At 34.9% G+C, this 25,056-nt stretch overlaps 1 protein-coding gene across 4 annotated transcripts in view; it reads right to left on the bottom strand.

The window, feature by feature from the left end:
* Window positions 1-25,056, bottom strand: part of NBEA (neurobeachin) — a 470,259-nt gene that overhangs the window by 338,073 nt on the left and 107,130 nt on the right. For all 4 annotated transcript variants that reach the window (XM_050332434.1, XM_050332435.1, XM_050332438.1 and 1 more), the window contains exons 8-13: window positions 23,064-23,210; window positions 17,744-17,941; window positions 17,203-17,336; window positions 5,550-5,658; window positions 3,257-3,409; window positions 2,311-2,479 (exon numbers count right to left, since the gene is read on the bottom strand). In XM_050332434.1, coding sequence (XP_050188391.1) covers window positions 2,311-2,479; window positions 3,257-3,409; window positions 5,550-5,658; window positions 17,203-17,336; window positions 17,744-17,941; window positions 23,064-23,210 — 910 coding nt within the window. The remainder of the gene's footprint in view (window positions 1-2,310; window positions 2,480-3,256; window positions 3,410-5,549; window positions 5,659-17,202; window positions 17,337-17,743; window positions 17,942-23,063; window positions 23,211-25,056) is intronic.

Here is a 25,056-nt window from a genome sequence, read left to right as displayed (position 1 = left end):
GTCAAACTGCTATGCCAAGCAATCGCTAATTTGCACTGTCTGATTACCTTTTAGGGACTGACCTGGTTGCCTTCCTGAGAAAAAAAGGAATTTTGTCTGGAATTAACACAAATGAGAAAAGAAGGTAATATATCCTTAAACAGGTAAGAATAAACAAGAGGTAGGCAAGTAAACCAGTCATATATATGCTAATTTAGAGTTAACTGATTAATTTCTCATTCCTAATTTTGTGTCCTTGTGTATCTCATGCCTTCTGTTCAGATTTTGATGAATACACTATATATTTTTTTGCAGCTAGTCAACTGTCAGTACACATACAAATACTCCAAAAACACAGCTAACCATGGAGAGGAAGATCCGTGTGAGATAAAAACAAGCCATACTTCCTACAGAAAGAAATGTCATTGATTCCACAAAAGAGCAAACCTAGCCAGAGGGAAGCAGTCTGTAATCTTCAGTACATTTTCAAAGTGTTGTTAGGTAGTAGTATCACAACACAGAAGTAGGCAAATTTTTTAATTAAAAACAAAACAAGACTACCAGAAGAAAAAGCAAGCAAACAAAATACACACACACAAAAAAATCCCAAAAAAACCAACCAACCAACCAAAAACAACCAACCAAACAAAACCAAACCCACAAAGGAAAAAAATCCTCAAAAGAATGACAGACATAACCAATAGACAATATTATCAAACTTACAGCCTCAAAATAGTTAAGCAATTTTCCAGGTCTCTATCTAGGTGTAAATATGGTTGACACTTGAAAACTTCACCTCCCAACAGTTGGTCATTCAACAGTCAGAAACACAATGTATAAATTATAAGCTGATCAGCTGAGTTTTAAACATCCTAATTCCTCACTGAGGAATTGGTTAACTTGTCTGATGGTAAAAAAGTGCCTATGCAACACAGCTCTGTTGATGCACCCATCAACAGAGTAGAGCTGTGAAACCATGCACCTGGATAAAAGTACCAGGGTAGGATTCAACTCAGACATCTACAGTGTAGTTCCCACACATGAAACCAGTTTCTAACCTTCCACTGAGGTCAATGGAAATCTAATCAATAGAGCCAATGCAGTCTAGAAAGCAACTACCTTTCCAACAAAACACTTACCAAGTCTCTCAACCAGGGGTATGACACAACTTCCTAAACATACTTACCAGTGTGAGTTGACACACCATAAAGCCTGCAAAATCTCTACCCAAAACAAGCAAATGCAAAATATGTACCCAAAAGAAGCAAATATGATGTTGGATGCACAGGAAACCTGCATCCTTCTGAAAGGCAGGTGTGTTGTGCCCCAGGAATTATAATGATTCCACTGTCTATAACTGACAGATGTCTAAGTCAGATGGAGACACCTTCATTGTAGTACCAAAATTGAACTTAATTCTATTTTGGCAGCAGGAATCCAGAATCAGTGTAAGTGGAAAATATAATTTATCACTGACAAAGATTTCAAGCTAATTAAGTAACAACCACAGTTAATTTTCATAATCTAGTATTACAAACTTTTCATCCAAATGAACAGAGAAAACCTGTGTTAGGTATTTTAAAATAAATTTTAATAATTTTATGAAGAATATTGTTCATCTGAGAGAATTAAAAACGATGTCCCAGATCCTACAGCAGCTCTTTCTGTGAGGCTCTACAAGTTACAACTTCAATGCCTATTAAGATACCTAATTTAGAATAAGAATTGTTCCTTCTGCTTTTATTTATTGAAAAAATATTCAAGAAAAACCCTACGCATACAGTTCATTTACAAAAGAATAATCCAATAATTTATTTGTTAGATATGTCACACTTGTGAATATTGGGATATATGACAGTACTAAAATATTTCCCAATTCAATTTCTCAGCATGACAGTAGTAGTTACAGAAGAAAGATAATTAATAACTTCTCCTTTATCTATTATTTTTTAAAGAGACTTTCAGTCAAATCCTTCCTGCTTTACACAAGTAGACAGCTAAATGTAATGGCATGACAACCAGAGTGTATAGGATTAGAATGATTTGCTCTGGCTAATACACATCTGTAACATGCAGCATTTAGCCAGTATCTATTATTGTATTCTGTTGTTGCTGTCATTCAATACTCCCTGAGCTAAGATAGGGAATTATCACCAGGGGCATATGATACAGCAAAACATACTAGCATAGTCCTACTTTTGACTACTGCTATCAGCTATGGCCATTTACTTACCTCCTTGTCTACAGATCTAAGGAGCTTTCACACAATAACATCATAAATATTCCTACACAAGAAATGCTCATATTTCCTTTCTTATGTGTTGTACTTACCTAATCCTTTAGGAGTAATGCCACTGCTATCAGCAGGATTAACCACCCAGTAGTAGTATTTCAGTGTGTGCATTAACTGCAGGACTGTTCCTACTCTGCGTATGGTGTTATAGATTGTAGCAGTTCCAATGAATTCAGCTGACAAGTAGGTATACAAAGACAGCTGCACCTGAAGAACAAAGCAGTTACCCACGTAAACCTAAGTTCCATATTAGTAACCTTAAGTTGTCAGACTTATTTTAATATATACTTTGGATATGATATAAAAAGCTAAAAAAAAAATAAAAAATAATAAAAAATAATAAAAAAATAAAACTTTGGTTAGGGCAGGGACCAGACTGATACTTAGAAATTACATCCAGGAGTCCCCTGCAAACTAAATTTCCCATGATTCCATGATTTAAGTAATGATAAACATATAGGCTTGTTTTCTATTCTGGCTTTTTATACTAGAAGTACATACTTTCAGATTTTAGGACCATGCTGTTTTTCAATTCGGTTCATATAACTATGATTTCTTAGGAAAACAACTAATTCTTTACTACCAGAGATGAACGATAACAATTTATAGATTTTATCAAACTAAAATACATAATTTAAATTAAAGTGAGAGCTCACGCTAATGTGTGACAAAACGTGTCACCTTTCACCTACAATTAAAAATACATAATTTCATGCTTAATCTTTAGGAAAACAATGTAATGCAATCACTGAAAAAGGGGCTGGGTTTCCAGAAACAGTCCAATAATTTAACTACTTTTAGGAACTTATAAAAGACATTGGAGTATATAGTTAAGGAGGGTATAGACTTCATGATCTAAAACCCAATGGTTATTACAATATTTTAAAATAAAAAACCCAAAAACCTAAGTACCATGTAACAAAAGAATACAGGCATTTCATTTTGTTGTAGGAGAGTCATAACATTATTCAAGTGTACAACTACCTTTGCAGGAGTATGTATCCAGATAGCAGGATTAAAAAGGATGTGATCACATAATTGCTTCAGTAGAGGTGCTCCATGAGATAATCCATCCAAATATTTTGCAAATGACAAAAATTGTTCCAGAACTGCTCTGGTTATATGAACTCTAGATGACTGAGGGGAAATAATCAGAAGAACAAAGATAAAGAAAAGCCTTCTTCCTTAATATACTTATAGCAGAATGATGAATAGTATTTTAACTCTGATTTTTAAATTGCTAAATTACATGCAGCTTAATATGTTTTGATGTCATTGCATATGAAAGCAACTTCTACTTTCTAATAACATCAACAGTTTTTCTAATGGCTATATTTAACAAGTTAAAATATTCATCAATAATTATGGTTAAATACTTTTTCTTTTTTTATTTGTTTGTTATTTTGGTTGGTTAGTTTTGTTTTTGTTTGATTAGAAGCCAGTCAGAATCCAACATTTTATAGCACAGTGCTTTGAGAATTTCATCTGAATTTCATCTCTTCTTAAGTTAATGATGTGTCTTACTGAAATTGGTGTTGTTAAATGCACATTACTGGTAGACTTGCATTTGTTTCTTAAACAAGTAGGTATTTGAAGGAGTTGGGTTCAAGGTTTCCTCAAATTTCAGGTGAGTCTTTCAGTTTCATAGGATATGCTATAAAATTTACTGTTGAGACCTGCTCCTACATGGTAACGTGGCATGAGGACTTTGACAAATTTCTTTGTATACTGAATTAACAAATGAATAAAAAAGCCACTAAACATCCTTCCCCTTGCCTTCTCTACCAAATGTAAAGCATTGGAACAGGCTGCCCAGGGAAGTGGTTGAATCACCATGCTGGGAGGTGTTTAAAAGATTTACAGATGTGGCAGTGAGGGACATGGTTTAGTGGTGGCCTTGGCAGTGCTGGCCTTTATGATCTGGAAGGTCTTTTCCAACCTAAGTGACTATATGATTCTTTGTTCCAATTATTTTTAATGTGCTGTAAGTACAGTCTGGGAATATGCAGATTTGTTATTTTTAGAACTGAAAGAACTGAAGTCTATTTTTCAGTTATACAAGTTCAGTCTGGATGCTGAAGTTCCTGTGGCTTGTACATCACAATTCACAATAAACAGTCTGCAACTAATAAGAACAAAAAATGTGGAAATCCAAGTCAAGGGAAAAAAAGCTTTCTGTCCTCTGAAGTATTTGATTGCACGCAAATGAACAACAAATACAAATAATTTATAAATAATGAAATTAAGACTGGCTTAGGAAGCAAAAAGATTTTTTTCTGCCATGCGTGCCAAATGAATACAAGCATATACTGAAAAAAATAAAACGCCTTGTAGTGTTTTAAAAAACTGTAGCTAAGTGAATATAGCTAAGTGAATATGCAGTAAAAACCATAGCTAAGTGAATATAGCAGAAAACCCATCAGAAAACAGCATACATTGTAGGAATTAGGTTTTGATCAGTCAAAATCCTTTACATAAATAACTGGTGTTAAATAGAAGAAGTATGAAAACTTTTTTTTTTTTTTTCATTTTGTGTACAATATTCTGAATTGACGTATTCAATGTGTGTAAACCACAGTGCTCTATTCAGGAGAAAGAGACTTCATGAGGGCTCACTAGCCTGCCTGTGTATAACTTACAAAACCAAAGCTAACAGCTTTGTGAATTCATTCTGGTTATGTCACAAGAAAACCTACTACAGGAAAAACCACCACCTTAGGCTAGTTTTTTGACATTCTAAATCACACTTGTTTAGAACTGAAAACACAGAAACATAGAAAATAGTCTGCTTTTAGGTATTCAGTGAAGGTAAATGCTTTCTACTATAAGAATGTGTTTCCCTAGCTGCAAATAACAAAGGGAGCAGAATGAGACAAAATATTTATCATTTTTCTTCAAAATTCAGTACATTTTTTGAGGATGAGATTATATATAATTTTATCTTCTTCTCAAATGATTGCTGTACTGACCTCATGCTAATGAAAAACCCAGTAGCAGACATTCAAGAATGTCAGAGCCATGAAATTCAATTGTAGGAGCATCAGTCTTAGTATAGCTGACAGTAGTTGGTTTTCAGATTATGTAGATTATGAAATCACAGTAACAGGGCTTCATAAGGGCTTTGGTCCAGGAGACAGGTAATCCTCAGCTGAACTGAACCTCTGTTTTGTGAGAACTGCTTATCATTTCTGAAAACAATCCTTTGAGCCAAGTGATTGAAAGTACCACAGTGACAGTAGAAATACTAAGAACAAAAATAAAAACTCTCCAAACATACCTTTTCAAGGAGATAGCCAATGACTAGAAAACCTTTTCCACCAAGCATTTGTTCTTGCATGGCTACTGAACTCTTAAGAAGCTCGACCAGGAAAGCCAATAGGGTAGCACTGCATGTAAAAAAACAGGAAATTCTTCAGACTACAAATGCAGAAAAGCCGATCTGTTACTTTCTCAATAATCACCAGCTATTAAGTGAACAGAAACAGGTTTAAAGAGGTTTATCCTTGAAAGAATAGAAATTTTACTTTTCTGTTAACAAATTTCTCCAATTATTTTTCTCATATTATAGTGTTGGAAGTGGGAATTCATACTCAAATAAGCGCAAAATCATTCCGTCAGTACTCCTGGTTTGACCAGGACTATCCCAGGTTTTATATATCCAGTCCAGAAGCTTGCAGTTTTATCTGAGAAGTTTGGCAGTTGAAAGAGGTGGGAGATGCTGTGGGATCCAGCTGACAGTGCTTAGATGCAGGCAGGGGCCGTGTCAAACATTTTACCATCCACACTAACTGTGCTACAACAGCAAAATTTGCAGCCACTAGGTATGTCATCATTCCACACTTTCAGTCCCTAGAGTCACTATTACCACAAAAATGAGGCATAAAATGATTGAACATGCACATGGGCAATAATGCCCACCACAAACGATAGTGAAACAAGAGCAGGGTGGAGAGTTTTCTTCATACTTTCTTCAGACAAAACAGAAATAATATCTAGGCCTGACCAAATAAAAGTTGAGGATCACTTTTCATCCAGTTAGGAAAGCACAGAAACACTTCAGAGGCCACAGGGAGATTGCCTACCAGCCCATCCCAGCAGTATCTTTAAGCAAAGTGTTCATAAAGCACAGGGAGGGGAAAACAGTGTTCAGAAAAGGTTACAGTTTAGAAACAGAAGAGATATGAAAGACTTCAGGGGACAGAATTGGCAAGAATGTGAAACTGTTATGAAAACCTGCAGTGGAAACATATCACCGTAGGGGGCAAAAAATCACAATTGATTTTTGGGTGATGAGAGTGAAACAGAAATACACTCATCTGTTGCAAAAAAACCAGAGGAAAGGGAAAAACGAACAAACAAGCAAACAAAAACCATATTTGTAACAGAAAGGAAATATTTTAAATTATTTTTCAAATATCTTAAAAAGGCAGATGACAGAATGCATTATAGTGCATATACAATGTATACATAAAGTTATTATTCCTTTTCTGAAAATAAAATAGGTGTAATAGTTCCTAGCTTTACAGACAAGTATCTGCAACCATGAAAGTTCTCACACAGGTAGCAGCTATGAAAAAGTGAATTAAAGGAAATGTCCAACCTGCATTTTATAAATTTCAACTTTACTTACTGTAACTAGTCATCTAATGGTTCACTTGCTCTCCAAATAAAATCTTTTACTTTGAAATAAATGTTAAGACTGCTTAATCCATGCCAGCATCAAAAAATAATCAATGTGCTGAGGAGAACAAGATTTATTCTATTTGTTGAGCAAGGTTGCCATGCATAAAGTACACAGTGCAGCCAAAGTACATGCTGTGAACATGAAATAGTGCCTCGTCTTGCTTTATTGTTGAATGGTCATAATAATCCATCTAAAATCACATACAGAATGCTCCACAGAGTGTCAGCAGTAAAAGAACACAGATAATATCTATTTACAGTACTCCAAAGCTTTTATCAAAAAAGCCTGTCAAGCTGCCACATCAATATCAAACCAGATTGTATGCATCAGTCTTTTCTTACCCTGACCAAAAGTTTCTATTGTATTTGTCATATAAAGTGAGATCCCAATCATTTTTACTACAGGAAAACCCATAAGAAGATTGTATAAAGCGTTGAAGCTTTATATTTAGAAAATATTTTTTTTAACTGAATAGGCCAAAGAAAATATCATATGGATAGATAGTGCTTACTACTATCCTCTGTGAATAACCTTATAACTTAAGACAAACACCCATTATGCATAAAGTTAAGAAATAGCATACATCTTTACAGGATTAGAATCTAAATTACAATACCAAATACTATTAATATTATATTGAAATATCAAAAATATTCTTAAAATGGATTTAAAAGATTGGTTTACCATTAACATGCCACCAGCCCTAAGTTTAACAGATTCTCATTCCACAAGTACTTTATCAAAAGCCCTGTTCTCTGTATTGCAGTTTACTTGCCCTTTCTATGAATTTTCATGTAAACTCATGGGCTATAGTTATTCTTATATCAGTACAATCTCTATACAACAGTTAGAACTTCTGACAGGATTCTAAATGCAAGTCATAAGACACACTGACACCCTGACAATAAAGATTTTTCTCTCTTTCTTTCTATTTAAGCACACAAAAAACACAACTCAACTCAAATAATAAGTAAATCAGTGACCAGCTTAAACCTAACCATGCCACAGACACAGAAACAGACAAGCTGGTTCTATGTCAGAAAGACTGACTCAAAAAAGTGTAATAATTCAGAACCAGGCAGAGTTCAAATATCACTTTTTAGATATTAACCATCTTCATGTGGGCTGTGGCTGAACTAATTAATTTTGCTTACCCGGATTAGCTCTGCACAGAGCTACCTTAATTGTTACTGCAAAGTGATGCCAATGTTTCTAGTTCCAGGAAAATGTATTAATTCAGCCAATACCTTTGTGAATGAGCTATGCTTTTACTCAATTTCCAAATGGCTTTTAATATATATCAATCCAGACACATAAAGGTACTCAGCTCCACAGAGTCATCTCAGGTCTGCAAGCAGTAACTCTAGCTCCTAATCCTTCTGCATTATCTGAGATTGCCACCATAAATAATACAGTTGACTGTAGTATATAGTAATTCAAATCTTGGGATAGCACATGTGAATGCATCATTACACCTTCAAGCACACTAAAAAAAAATCCAAGTACCAGAAAAAGCAGCAGTTAAGGAGAACCATCTGGCAGGCACATAGAGACACAATGAAGTTTGAGATGAATACTGTATAGGACCACAGTATCAATAAAAATTAGCATTATAATTAAATTTAGCAGTTTGTCCACGTTATTATGCAGGAAATGAAGTAAGTAAAAAATCTGTAACATTTTAACTACTAGAAGAACTATAAAATTAAAATGAAAAGTTTTTAAATTCTCATGGCATGTACAGTACTGAAGTTATTACTCCTTGAAAATGATGATGATCAGAGCTAGGCAGAAAATATATTATGTGTTTAGTTGGTGGGGTTGACTTTTTGGTTTTCTTTTTGAGTGTGGGGTTTTTTTTGGGTGGGGGGTTGGTTTTTTTGGTGGTGTTTTGTTGTGTGTGTGTGTGTGTGTGTAGTGTTTGTGGGTTTTTTTCCCAAGAGAGGTTTCTTACACTTGTTTCAGATGAAACCTCTTTTCTGAGGGAGAAAGGAGGAATAAGATGCACTAATTAACAGCTGTTACACACAACACTGGTTTTACATGTTATGTTTTCTAGCTTACACGCTTTATGCTAGAGAGCATTCAATCTGCCTGTAAAGACATAACAGTTAACTATTCTCAGATAAACTTCCAAAGTTCTTCAAAACTTCCCTTTCCCCACATGCTCAGACTGAACTCAAGACAACATTTAAGTGTGTGTATCTAGATATAAAAATCCATACTGATGTAATGGATCTTTTCTCCTCAATATTGCATCCTAAGAATTTAGTGTGTCTAATTTAGAGGACTGTATCCAGAACTTTTAGCAATTTCTAAGGATAGCCAATTAATGTAGTCACATTGGCAGTTGAAAAGAAACTAAACCTGGAGATCTGAAATGTAAAAATTTTTAGCAGTACAACCACGTTGCCAAAATCATGTTTTTAAAAGGGTTGTTTGTGACAGAGGGGAAATAATATTGATTAGAAGACTGTCTTCTAAGATGAACAATTTTTTAAACAGAATTTAACAAACTTACCAGCAACTAACATGCATCAGGTTGCTGCAGGGCTCATATTAAACTTGCAAAATTCTGTGCACTGTCATATAAAATTTCTCTCCATTCTTGCCTATTTTCAACTTCCCTAGATACAAAGGCAAATATAAAGGATACTTCAGCCCATTCCTACATCTCCTCTATACCATGCCCTACCTAGAACAGATCAGTTTGTCTGCAGTGCAGCAAAGATACAGACAGAAAATGAAAGTATATGTCAACCAACAGTAAATCAGAGAACTATGGTATCTACTGAAAAAATAAATAATTTCAGGGAAAAATATTCCAGTAGTTTTTCATTACTAAAAAGCAGGGAAAAAGGTTATATACCAAAGCACGGCAATGTAGTACTTCTAATGGTTATGATACTGCTTAGAAGCACCTTCAAAGTCAGGAATTTGCATCATTAGGATAAAAGTGAACTTTGTCTTGGATTTGTTGTTGTTGTTCTTTTATACTATTTTACTTTTAAAGCACCACACAGATCAATTTCTCTCATCTTCTAATTCCCATGATAGTTTTCTCTGTTAAGAGAATTTAAGTTTCATCTTGTATTGTGTATTACAGAGTTATCTGGATTGGGCTTTACAAAAGACACTTTTAGTTAAAGTAGGCATGTTTCTGTGAAGATCTAAGTATGTTGATGAATAACAGATGATTACACTTTAAGAGTCTGTATACAAGAGAATAATGCAGGTATTTGTTTTATCTGATTCTCTTTGGGAAAGGAACATTTATAAACTTACTCCATTTGTATTGTCGGCTTCTCCAAAATAATACAAAAAGATTATATGATCAACTTCATTAGGCTGTTAATATAATATTTATTGAAAACTAATCTTAGCGTAAACAGATAAAGTGGTACTCTGAACACAATACTTTCTGTATTGAGGTAAATTATCATTATTACTCTTCATCTGCCGGCTGACCATTACATTGCATTGTTAACAAACAGTTTTAAATGAGTTTGCCTGATTTATTAAGAAATTTCTTACTTATCAGAATATTTACTATTTTTCACAGTATGAACTTAGAAATCATCAGGGAGAAGGACTAGTAACATATTGGTAATATATTATGATGCACAGAATATAAGAGGTGATCTCCCCTTCCTTATTTCAGTTCTTCAGGAAGAAAAGAGGGGCAAGAAGGTCAAGCAAGGATTTGAGAAATCGTTTTCACTGCACTTACAATACATTTTGGAAATACAAAAAGGATTTTCATCAAGGTATATTCACTGTTAAATCATGAAATCAAAAAACATGTGCATGTTTTAAAACAGTCAATTGCTCTGCTGCAACATTAATAATCACTCCATTCATATTTATGCAGTCATGGCCACTAAAGCCTGTGTGCCACAAAGCCAAGAAGGGTTCCCTTGACCAGGCTGGAGGTAAGATAAACCCAGAGCAGAAGAGATGGTTGGATGGTGGCGATGGAGAGGAAGTTTCCATGAGATACAGCTATGGTAGCTCTCTAAAGTGCTTCTTTATCTTCCAGTTTAGCTGTGTTTTTCTGTCTGTAAATTTATTGAAGAGAAAGGAGAAATGATTTCTTTCTTTTGCCTTTTTGATTCCTGTGTTTGTAACATGTGATGAGGCCAATAAAAGAAGACTACAAAACATGTTTCATTCCTAAACATGAGTCATATGACTAGGTGTTGTGTGGGAGAACTAAAGAGGCAAGTCATCTCTGCTTACAGGCAAAATATTTTGGGATACAGACTCTAGTAATAAACTAACCACCCTTAATAGTTCTTGGATCTTCTGGAGTATGCAGAGGTACAACAGTTTATGCGTTTACAAAGGATTTCTACCGGATGATACAGTGGAACTATCATCCAGGCAGTCTGATTTGGGAAGTCACATTCCTGCTGTCACAGTTTGGGAAAATTCCAGTACAACCAATTTTATCTGAGTACATCTAGGTTACACTAGAGATGTGGAATTTTAGGAGTGATATTCAACAATCTTCCCTTTGAAAGGCATGGAGAGAGGGTTATCAGCACTCAACACTGCAAACTTTAAATTGTAGACTGCAGGCAGCAGTGGATTGGGACCTTGACTCTCCATCAGAGGCAAAAAGGCAAATGTAACAACCTCAGAAATAATTACTTCCATACTTACTCTCAAGTTTAAATACCTGTGCCAGCTGTGACAAGAAAAGTCTTGAAAGACAGGATGAGACGACAGGTTAGGAAACTAGGATACCACTTGGCATTCACCTTATTAGCTATCACGATCTTAAGATCAATTCAGTTAAAATAAAGACATGAATAAGAATTATTGGAAATCCACGGAGTTTTCATAATAACCTAATAAAAAAATCAATACATCAAATTTTAATTCCTGTCAAGCTGTGCTGTTTCATATCTGTGGAAACTGATAGGGAAAAGTGCCTATTTTTTTATCAAACTATTAATCTTAAAAAGTAGATGCAGCAACACTACCAGACAGGAACCTAAAATCTCATCATCTAAATATAAAAAATATTAAAAAAAAAAAAGAAAAACTTAATGAGATATTAATTGATCTAAGCAAAACACATTAAACATTTACATTTTAACATTGGGAAAGGAATCTTTATAAACTTTATAGAGAACAGGAGTTGTTGCCTCCTTCAGCGTCTCCATATCTGACTTACAGGTGGGCAATATACTCTGTAAGAGGGCTACCTATGTTAATTAGTGAAAATAGTGTCAGCAATAAAACTGCCTGAAACATTGCTTGCATTTACTTTGCTAAAAATTCTAGGTGGGTGTACATATCACCTTTAAGGAGTTAAGCCACTGTATTTATTTAGTATGATAAACAGTCAATATATTTTTAAGTTTTATTGTATTATGTATGCAATCTAGTGAAACTAGTTAGGAACTTCTAGAAAAAGTATGTAAAACAATTCTTGGAATGACTTCACTCATTTAAGGAAACAGCTACAATTCCTTCTCTTTTCAAATGTTTTCCCAATATGGTACAGTCTGAATCAACAATTTCATCTGAATTAACACTTGTTATTTATTCTGGGATGAAATTGGGTCAGTGCCAAAGACTGCACACCCAGTACCTTGTCAGAGTCAGTCTGTATGTCAGTGCTCAGCAGGCTCAAATTAATTCATAACCATATACAATAGACCACAAGTGAACAAAGCAAATTTCTATCATATTACCATATAATTTAACCAAATGTAAAAAACAGTAGCTTCATAATAGAAAAAAACATTGTATTGGGTTGGCATAGCAAGGTTTGGGTAGCAGGTGGGCTGCAGGGTTGATTTCTGTAAGAAGCTGCCAGAAGCTTTCCCCATATCCAACAGAGACAATGCCAGCTTAGTCCAACACATACCTGTTGCTTGCCAAGGCCAAGCCCATTAGCAAGAGAGGTAGCATCTCTGGCATAAAAGAGCTGGGGCAAAACCCACCCAACAACTGAAACTGGAGAGAGGAGTGAGAATATGTGAGAGGAACAGCCCTGCAGACATGAATGTCAGTGAAGAAGGAGGAGCAGGGGGTGTTTCAGGCATGGAAGCAGAGATTCCCCTGCAGTCCATGGTGAAGAACATGGTGAGGCTGGAGATCCATGGTGAAGCAAAAATCCAGCCCATGGAGGAGCCCCACATCAGAGCAGGTAGATGCCTGAAGGAAGCTTTGACCCCGTGGGAAGCCCATAGCAGAGCAGTCTTCTGGCAGGACCTGTGGCCCCATGGAGGGATAAGCCCATGTGGGAGCTGATTTGCTGACAGGACTTGTGACCCTGTGGGGACCACACTAGAACAGTCTGCTCCTGAAGGACTGCAGCCTTGTGCAACCCACATTGCAGAAGTTCATGGAGAACTGTCTCCCATTGGAGGGACCCCATGTTGAAGCAGGGGAAGAGTGTAAGAAGTCCTCTTGCTGAGGAAGAAGAAGCTGCACAGATAAAGTGTGATGAACTGACTGGAACACCCATTCCCCTGTGCCACTGAGGAAAGGAGATTGAGAAATCAGGAGTGAAATTAAGTCCAGGAAGAGGGAAGGGTGGAGAAAAGATGTCTTTCAGATTTGATTTTATTTCTCATTATCCTACTCTAATTTGTTTGGTAACAAATTAAACTAATTTCCCCAAGTCAAGTCTGTTTTGCCTGTGACAGTAACTGGTGAATGATCTCTCTCTGCCCTTATCTTGACCCAAGAGCCTTTTGATATATTTTCTCTCCCCTGGGCAGCTGAGTGAAGTGATGCAGGGGCTTTGGTGGGCACTCAGCATCCAGTCATGTTCAGTGCACCACAAGCACTCTATGTTTCTTTTTATTATATAAACACCTTATTCACCTAAACTGCTAATTTTTTTATTCTAACCAGAGTAATGAAAAGCAGGCTGAAAAGTAGCAGTCTTGGCAATGAAGTTAAGCACCACTCTCCTGAACAGAGGGTGCATTATTTCATCTGAGAAAAAAATACTTAAGATATGAACAGTTTCCATTCTTTTAATTTCAGTGTATGAGAGCACAAGAATCTATTCAGTGCTTCAGAAGCAGAATTGTAGGTTAATTTCAATACTTAGTCAAATAGAAGATGTAGATAAGGCACACAGGGGTATACATATAACAGGAATAAAGAACATTTATTAAAAATACCATTAAAACACAAATTTGATATATTCGTATTGCCCTGCTTTATAATTTAAAATTTAATTTACAATGAGTCTATTAATATAGAAAAATTGCAATTGTAAGTGGATCAAGATGATTAAAAATCAAGGTGTTCCCTCACAGTCGTATTAACAAACTTCTTCCAATGTTAAAAAAAACGCCACCAAAACACAAAGCAAGTAACTGAGAACCCTGAAGTTATTAAAAGATTTTAATATTTGCAGAAGAGAAGGTGAGGAAGATTCAGAAGTAGTCTGGAAACCTAGGACACTTACACCAGGATATCAAGGTATTTGTCCTCACCTCCCAGGAAACATTAGGACAGAAGGCAGCACAGCTATCTGAGGAAAAACTGCTGTGTTTCTCAAGTTGGTCACCAGAAAAAAAATTAAATTCTGCATTCTACAAGCCTTTACAAACATAACAATATACTTTCATGAAGGACCATCTGGACTACTTCTTTTTATTCTTTTTTTTTCTTTTTTTCTTTTTTTTTTTCTTTTTTTTTAAAGGGCCTCAAGTTTATATTCTTATAAAAATACAAAGATTCTAATGGTTGTATACCAGCTACTTTTCAGAAAGAACTGGGGCAACCCTGTGTTGCTGTTGTAGATATATTTTCATAGATAAGACAGGTATAAACAAGTATCAGATACAGTTTGATATTTGCATTTTGGAAAGGAACAAATAAAGAGAGAGAATAATCTAAGAAATAAGTGGAGCGAAGGAAAGGACTCAGTAAGCATACCTCTTCCCTTACTCCACTCCTCAAATGAACTTTAAATGTAGCCTTGTTCTTCATGTTTAGCACCCTCTCCCTATTACCTCCTTTCTTTGATTCCAGAAATCTTGTGTTCTTTTATTTGCCTACTTCACTGTCCACTTAAAGTATTACTGTTCTCAATAACTACATCCCATTAAACAAAATATGAGAAAATAATGCACATACACCAAAACTGTGGTAATTCAACATTTAAGTTACATCTTATCAAGCAACCATTTGCTTAAAAAATTCTTGAATATGTTCTTGAGTTAGGATCACATCTTCTTGTATTATGCATTCGTACAATCATATAATGAATTACAGATCTCAGTTTAAAATATAATCTAATTATAGAAGGAATGCATTGACTTATTCAAGAACGATTTTTTTTTTCTGCTTACAGTTCAACAAACTCCAGAAATGGTCTGTACATTTTAAATTGATTATGAATGTTCTCACTCACTGGGAAGACCACACACTTGGGAAGAATTAGTCTTTATCTCAACTTCTAAAACTTACATTACATTAGCTCTCAATTTTTAAACAGATCTAGTTTCTACTTAGTCTTCTATTACAGATTCAGATCATTAATGAATTTAACATGTATTTTATTCCTGTGTAGAGACACATACACACATAATCTTCCTTAAATTAGAATAAAATCTTTTCGACTACTGCTTTGCCAGTAAATAAAATATACAGGGAGTTTTTTTCTGAGTTTATTTCAAACCAAGCTTTCCTTTTTCTATTTGCCTTACTTCACCATACTTCAGTGCAAGGTACATCCTGCAAAACAGACTACAAAAAAGCAAATATCACACATGACCCAATACACAATCAGCTTTTCTGTCTTTAATGTTGAAAGAAATAATTTGCACCACTACAGCGCTTGAAAGCAGAATTCGCAACTTTTAAGACTGTATTATTACTTCTAACATTGTACTAAAATATTCTCATGAACTACATCAACTTTTCACATTATAGAAACAAACAAAAACCAGCAGTCATCTTAGTTATACATATTAGAGTTACTAGGGGGGAAAACAGATGACTGACAAAACATCACCAGATTGATTAATTTCTTAAATTGAGAAAATTGATCTTTCATAAGAAATTATGTCAATGTATCACTTTTAATTAAATTGTTCACAATTTTTGGCAATTTTCATATTTGTTATTTTTTCAATTATCTAATTTATTAATGAACTATCTAATGCAATAGGAAATATCCGGAATAATAATAGAATAATATTCTAAGCAGGAAAATAAGCAATGTGTTCTACATTATGCATCTATTTTATCAATTTATTCAAATACAAAATGCTTATGTTGCCCCTAAACAGTGCTCTCTGTCAGGCTTTGGTTACAAATAATCCTACAAGGAAATACCATACCAGTTCTTCAGCACCACCTTTTCAATTTTGTTACCTCCTAAGGTTTAGGCCACACATTTTTACTGAGAAGTTTAAATATCCTATGTTGCCACTAGGACAGGAGCCTTCTCTGACAAACAAGCAGCAAGAGATCTTCTTTCCAAAAATAACTATAGCTGAGCTAGCTTTGAGCAAGGAGTCACCATCCTCAGAGGTAATTAAAAGATGTGCAGATGTGCATCGAGGGACATGGTTTAGTGGTGGACTTGAAAGTGCTGGGTTAATGGTTGGACTCAATATCTTAAAGGTCTTTTCCATCCTAAAGGATTCCATGATCCTAAGTCAGCATGAGTACTGACAGACTCTTAAGTAGTCTTTTTCAGGATACATATGGAAGCATTCATCTAACATCTGTGCAAGCTTTTCAACTTAGGGATATCTTCCATAGTATCAGAGCAGAGAATTCATGGGTCCTGGCTTAAAACTCTCTTAGCGTGTTCCCAACCACTGTCACAATTTTAACATGGCAACTGATAACTGATTATAGCTCTATGACTTTCTGACCATGAATGAATTAATTTTGAATATAATGAAATATGGATTCAAATGACACAGACTTTGAGAAGCTTGACATTGTACTGTCAAGTAAAAGCACATTGGTTTCTTTCAGAAGTTGGAAGAACTGTCATAAAATTACCCAGCTACCCTTGGAGATTCTAGAGTGATTTGAATTCATTATTTACTTATATCAATTTTATGCCAGTTTCATCTGAAATCTCATCATATTAATACAATTTACATACTGTACAGTAAACTATTTTTAAAAATAATATTTTTTTCAAAGAACCAAGAGTAAAATGGAGAAAAATATAGCACATTCCCAAAATAAAACAAAAAATATTCTAAGCTTTATTTAGTTTTTATCTTGGTTGAAAGTAGCTTACCAAACTGTTGTTTCCACCTGACTGTCATGCAGCTGTCGATTGTCTAACTGGGCAAAGAGAGGAAAAAGAACTTGGATCCCTCCAATGGAATGAATTGCACTGTGAATGGAGTGGGTTACAATAGCTTTCACATCCTAAATTAACAAAAAAAGGGAAAAACCTCAATTAATTTTAAAGGACAGTCAAAAATATAATTTGGGAGCAATTTAACACCAAATTGAATGTAAACTTGTTTTAACTTTTTTACATTACTTATATATACATTATATTCAATATATTTAAGGCAAACATTAAAAAAACCACTTCAGTATCATAGCAAACTGTGCCTTATATAAGGTATGAAGTCTATATTTCTTAAGGGAGAAATAATCTTTTCTTGCTTTAGAAAGCAAGTAAAGAAAGAACAGGTCAAGTGAAAGCTATATTAAGAGCTTATATAATACAGAATAACAATCTCTGTACACTAGCATACAAATCCTCTGGTTATCCAAGTGATGTTCAGCTAACAGTAATCTCATAACATCAATTTAGCAGCACAAACCTGAAGCATAAGAGCATGGGGGGAGTGTACAAAAATTGAAGGATTCTCCTTTGGTGAGGATTCAAGGCATAGCTGAGCATCAGTAGCCTTCGCATTATAAGTAAAAGCAATGCTACTTGCAAGTTTCCCATCATATAGCACTTGTTTATGGTGCTCAGCCAGATGAATGTCACTCTCAGATTTAAATTTGAATGTGCTCTGAAAAAAACCAGAAATTTTACAAAGTAATTAATTTAGACAAAAACCTTGCCACAAAATGTGCAAAGACTACATTGGACTTGAGATGGCATATAGAAACTACTAAACTTTGTTTTCATTTATTTACCAGTAGCCTAATGCTACTGAACAATTAGACAATTTTTTTTATTTAGTCTACACCACACCAATGTGTCAATGCAATATTTGGTATTGTATGTAGTATCTCTCCTTTCAGCATCAGTGTTAACAAGTTTCAGAAGTAACTACCTGAAAAAAAAAGTGTCAGATTAAGCAGCTATAAATATGTTAAAACAAAAAGTAAGCATACAACACACTAAAAATAAATAACAAATTAATAACTTTGTATTTTAGCTTATATAATCTGCACTCAAATTAGAATACAAAATGGTATATCATGTTGATTAAAGGAATGGTTATTTTTGACCAGCATTGAAATCTATGCTAAATTAACAGTCATGAGTATATACAAACAAGCTACTTATACTTAAAAAAAGTCCAAATAAAATTATAAATGCCATATTTCAAATTAATGATTCTTAAACTCAGAGTTTTTCCAAGGAAGGTTGAAAAATTCTGTTACTCCTAAACATACCATGACTCATATCTTATCTAAAACTAGATTTTCCTGGCAACACTGACAAATCAATCAAGCACAAGAAGATAGATTTCTGCCTTTCTGCAAAGCATTGTCAGATTTACTTGGCATATAACTATTGTAACAACCATTTAGCAGTGGCCAGAAGACAACTACTAGTAATACAGTGCTGTACTGATACAAAGAAAGGAAATTTGTTAAAATTACCACCATTTAATTAAGTAATATATATATTATATATTTCTCTAATATTTACTCAGTTTAAAATAATTTATTTCTGAGGTTAATTTGCCTTGCTTTACACTGCATATAGCCATCTTAATACTCCTTGTGCCTTTGGTCCTACCAAATCTCCTTTTCCCCTTCCCCTCCTAGTATGAAATGTCATGAAACTACTGAAAGTACCATCACTAGTGGTTTTGTTTTCCATTCTAGAATTAAAACAGGCAATTTATCAGCTGCTCTTTCCAAAAAAATTAGAGGCTCCTACCAATAACATAACCCCATAAACCCTATCCAGCCTTTGCAGAGCTCTCAGTGATGCTGGAAATGCTGACAAAATGATCTTGATTACAGCCAAACGATGGGAATCTGCATCTGCTCTAGCGACTGACACACGGCAATAGGTCTTGTGACTAGCATCCATTTGTATGTGGGGCATAATCTGAATAGACTGGGAATCTGAAAGCAGCTGCTGGGGAACCCTTGGAGCAGATCTGTCAGTCAGCAGCATCCCATGCTGCATGATGTCAGGCAGAAGGGAGGCTGCAATGCCATGCTGAAAATGTATGAGGTGCAGGTACCATAACAGAAAACACAACTAGTAAGGGTAACAGTAACCAAATGGTTCAATCTACATTTGACAAAGAACGATAATGTTATCTTTAGCTGCATTAGGAGGGTTGTTGCCAACAGGTGGAGGGAGGTGATTCTTCCGTTCTACTTAGCACTGGTGAGACCATACCTGTAGTTCTGGGCTCCCACTGGGAACCATGAACTTACTGAGGGAGTGCAATGAAGGGCCACTAGAAATCATGAAGAGACTGAATCATATCTCCTATGAGGAAAGACTGAGAGAGCTGGGACTTTTCATTCTGCAGAAAAAAAATCATACTCCAGCCTTCATATGTAACAAAAAGATTGATACTGCAGCACTGATCAAGAGCAACATATGGATTAATCTGATAACTTACTCTGAAATGTCTATGGGAGGGTTAAGAGAAGTGGCACAGATTTCCCAGGGCCGCTAGGACAGGACTTTCAGAAACATCCCTTTATAAACAGCACCAAACCCTGCTATCAGATGCATGTCTTTCTCCCACATTACATTCCTTGCCCCTCTATTCTGTTTATCAGCCCCTTGGAATCCCAGCTGTGACAGACTTTTCTTTGCTGCCTGGGAACAAGGATGGGCAGCAGAACAAGCACAGTGAGAGCATGTTCTCATTTCCTTTTTCTTTCTTCCATCTCTAACAATTCAAAGTGTCAACACAGTAGGTAAGGCTCAAGTCCTTAGGTTCAGCAACGGCAAGGCTCAAAATGAGCATGCTTTATTATGGTTAAAACCTAGGAATACAAATATGGAATCCTACTATGTTTCTACTAAATATAATTTTAAATTTCAAGATAACTTATAGATTAATTTAGGAAGACTCAACAGGGAAGAGACAAATTACATAGTTCTGTTACAAGTATATTTGCCCCTCCTCCCCTCTTCAAATTTTGATTATGAGTCATTTCTTTGCAATAGTTACTAAGAATGTCAGTTTTTCAATATTGCTACTCAGACAATGTAACAATTTTTGTGGGGGGGAAAAAAAAAGGTGTTCTGCTACAAGTGAAAATTTATTTTTTATTTCAAACTGAAACATTTATTTGATCAACAAATAAATTTTTGTACTAAGTCGTGCTGGTTACAAACAAGTCCATTCAAAGGACATGCTGAGCAAGATCAGAATGGAAGTACTATTAACTGTTTCTACGTTACAATGCTCTGTAATAAGCATGTAATGTGCAATAAATAATAATAATAATAATGGCCAGTCTTCGTGAGCGAAGATCCGGGGAAGGTCTAAATAATATAAATATTATATATAAGTATATAATTATTTGATATGAATAATAAATAAGGCTTATTTTAATGACTTCTCTAGTTAATCCTACCTGCACCACCAGGGGTGGGACAGGGTACAACAGATTCATTTTCCTTCGTAGATCAAGATCTGCCTTTTCCTGAACTTTGTGCCTTTGTTGTTATTTGCAACAATACATACTATGTATATTCACAGCTGTGTGCCTGTATGCCCTGTATGCTGGTAGATTATGCATATTTCTCTGCATTCCAAAGGTCTCAATGGCGGTCATTGTAGACTAGGGGCATTATGAATGATTGTGAAGGCAGTGAATGACAGGCAAAATCATAGTCTCTCTTAATGAACAAAGTAGGTAGAGGGATGGTTGCTTCCACTAAAGAATCAGACCCTCAGATATAATGGACCACAGTATGAACTGTAAATCAAAACAACTACCACAGACTGTCATAGGGAATAAAAAACCATATCTATGAAGACACTCTCAAAAAATTCTCAAGTATTTTGAATAATCCTCCTTTGGGAGAAAAAGTTTGGCACTACCAGAGTTCACAATCCATCTAAAACAGTTGCTCTTTATGAAGTTAGGTAAGAGCAAGAATATGATCTAATGTTTAGCAGTTCAAGCTACATATCAATTGAGGCTCCTTTGGACTAAGAAATACCATACCGAAGTATTCTGAATTAAAGAAATGAAGTTAAATGAGATGTGAAAGAGGCAGGCTTTGAGTGAAGGCTACAACTGGTGTCCTGAGAGCTCTAAATTACAGGATGTGGTTCCCTTTTTTGAATGTGGATAGATCTTGGGTTGGAAGAAGGTGAGAAAAAAGTCTTCTGTTTTGTCCTTTTTTTTATTTCTAGGGTACGCTCTGGGAACCTGTTCTTTTCAGCTGCTATTTATTAGTAAAATATACTTTCAGATTTTTAGACAAGGAAGGAAACTCCTTCAGAGAACAAGAGGGCATTAACTGTGCTGGGTACATGACCAAAACATAAAAATATAATATACCAAAGAATAATATCACCAAAATTTAAATTTTTCTAACTGAAATTTTAAAAAAGGCAATAAGAAGCTACATTTGTGAAGAAATGTAGTTTAATGGAAGCCTATGAATCAAGAAAGGCAATTTGACAACACTGTAATAAGGTTAGTGCAGCAACTATCGGAGATGTCATTTATCATGAAAGCACATGTGCCTTACCTGCCCCTTCAACACTCACAAAACCTTACATAATAATTTTCACTTCTTGAAACACATGAAAATATTATTCCTATTTGATATCACATCAGTATGTTGCTGCAAATCCAGGAACTTAATAAATTCATAAAGGTTTACTACATTTGTTATTAAGAAGTATAAGGTTACATTAGTTTCTTTTGTATGACCAAAATATATTTGCACAAATATTTGTTTAATACAGTATTAAGTTTGGAATAAAATACTCCTTGTTTGCACAGGTAATACACATCTATTGATTAACTGAACACTTTTAGTTTCAAGACATTTTTATCCATCAACCATACACAATAGATTTCCTCTTCTCCAGGTAACCACGACATATATTTGGTTATTTAGACTACATACTCATCATTAAAGAAGTTTGTAGCTGTCACTGTCACTCAAGTGCTAGCTATCATCAAATGATTTAGAGCAGTCATTTTCAGCACACAAAATTAATATTACTAGAATCTAAATGTTGGTATTTATTTGTGGTTTTTAAAGGTTTTTATTTTCAGAGTATATTACATGTATTGAAAAACTGAAAGTCTAGTTCAGCTTAAACATCAAATTTCAAAAATAATAAAAAAAGAAGATTTGGGATTAACTGATTGTAGAAATTCAGTAGTGTTTATCCAGGCTTAGATTCATTTTCAAGTATTACCCACTAGGCACACAAATGTCTGTCTAGAGATCCAAGTTTATGCATGCACCATTAATTTGTCCAAACTGTCCCCTAAATGTCATTGGCAAAGCGTGAGTAAAAAGTTCAACTGGTACTTCAGCAGAACTGTCTGAAACTGTGCATTTGACAGAATTGGTTTATTATGCCCTGCTGAATGTTAATCTGCCTTAACTCAGGTTTTAGACACAGAGAGCAGAGAAGAAAGTTATTTCCATGGTATTCAGTACACTGAATACAAAATTTCTCTAATCTGATTATGACCCAAAGTAATAAATTTCAGATACAAACATATTTCAGCTAAGTTTTAAAGAAACTTGCATCTTCCAAAAAGCTGGTGGAAAGTCAAGATTAGTTAGGATACTTGAAGAAATAGTCTTCTTTTGCTGAAACCAAATCACACGAAAAAATGTACATGATACTAGGAGGAATATCTGCATGCATATGGATCTTCCAATTATATCTATCAATCATGTACTTTTTCCAGTTTTATGCTATTAAGATCCATTATTACCTTATATCCAGGTCCTAACTGATGTATTGCAAAAATCTGTGCTGGGTTGAGTGCTTCAGTGAATACATATACTGCTCCAAGCTGGCCACAGAACACTCTATTTGCATCAGCAGTCTCCGAAGATCCAAGAAAACATTTATCATAGCTCTGTACCAGAAAGAGGCAATATTAATAATGAAATAATATTAATGCACAGCTACTGAAGCCACAAATAAAGGGAGACTGTAATTAAAAAGATAAACCAACCATTATCAATCATTTATTACTTTGCTGTGGTGAATAACTCAATTTTGAATATTGTAGCATTAACTGTTTTACAGGTTTGCATTACAATGCTGTTATGACTGGTTGCTAGGATTTTTTTTCTATTAATTGGTCAAAATACAACAGAGAAAATTAGAATACTACATTCAATTACCAAATAACCTCCCCTACTGCCTTCTAGAAATATGAAAGCCTTGAAGTTCCTTGTAATTATACTCAGAAGCCCCATTGCTAACTCACAGGAACATATGCTGAAATGCCCTCTTCTTTCACTGTTGTGATAACAGAGCTAAATATCTCTAGTACAAAAAAAAAAAAAAATCCAAACACAGATTTTTCTACTTTGAAGCTGATGTACAGTTTTCCTCTATGACCACAGGCTAAAATAATTTAATTTGACCTAATTCTCTTCCGCCTTCTGTAGACACAAGAGTGGCTATTTTCCATTCCTTCTTCTAATAACTATCCCTCTGTACAAAGACCTTTTTCAGTTTTCCACCTATGCACTTCCTATTTTTTTCAGATTAGAAGGGATTTTTGTGGCTATTTTGCAAGATTCATGTTAAGTTCTTCTGGTGTTTCCAAAAAAAACTGTCTAGAACAAAGACCTGGGGAACCGGAACACAAGATGAGGCACAAAAGGACAACAACAGGAAGCTCAAGGATCTTTGAAGGCTATTCTGTCAGCTCCCTTGAGTTACAGGTACTTTATTGAATGGAAACAAGGATCACATCTCACTTTTTGAGCTGAACCAGTAGAACCTGCATTAGGAAGCCTGCTTTTTCATCTTGCTTGACTTCTGAGTTTTACTTTAAGAAAAAATGGAGAACGAAATGAAATATGGTGATCTAGGTGAATAAGCTATTAACAAGCAAAAGGGGATTCTGTCTAAGCAGTTAGGAGGAAGTCAAAGGCCTGGAGCTCAGCTTTGAGATGAGGTGAGGTAAGAAGTATCCAGCTTTTTATCTTTAATTTATCTTCCTTTTTTTTCCTCTTTGGAAAAAAAATTCCCTTTCTAATTTTTTAAGCAATTTTTTGGACAAAAATAAAAAAATTCTGAAAAAACCTACATTAATATTGATTCAGAAAGTAATATCCAGGATGCACAGTGCAAAATATGGGCTAACGAGACCCTTCTGACTCCTGGTAAATCTAATGGGAAAACTTTCTAATCATTTTCAGTTAGTTCACTGAAGTCTTGCTTAGCCTTGAAGGCTTTCCTGACACTGTGCCATTACTGTCAGAAAGTGTTAAGTCAATTAATTTTGAGCAATTGCCATTTTTAATGGTTATTTGAGGAATTTGTCTGAGGTACCAATGTAATTTTTTTCCTAATTTGTACTTAAATATTCTGAGACATACATTCCTGCCTATTACAGTGGCATTTTCCTGAATTCCTCTAGTAATCATTAATTAACAGTCATTGAACTCAACAGATTCTGAGTTTTACACATAATTACACTCTAGGTCTGTTACTCTGGAGAAATTTCCAGTTCTGTCTTTTTTTCATTCTTCCCAGTTTACAACAGCTCTTCCTGCTAAGCATTTGTCATTAAGGACTACAGATCCCCACACACCAGTAACAGCCCAGGTCCTTTGAGTCCTCAAGTGGCTTTTCAGTCACTACATTCCACCTATCAAACAAATGTTTATATTACCAAGGGGAAACCCATGCTCTGGAAAAACTGAAAGGCTTGCCTTTTCCTACAAGTAGAAATGGTACCAAGA

The sequence above is a fragment of the Myiozetetes cayanensis genome, unplaced genomic scaffold (genome assembly GCF_022539395.1).
Source record: "Myiozetetes cayanensis isolate MyiCay16 unplaced genomic scaffold, myiCay2020 scf5-8, whole genome shotgun sequence".
Classification (NCBI taxonomy): domain Eukaryota; kingdom Metazoa; phylum Chordata; class Aves; order Passeriformes; family Tyrannidae; genus Myiozetetes; species Myiozetetes cayanensis.
This window is presented reverse-complemented; position numbering and strand designations above follow the sequence as displayed.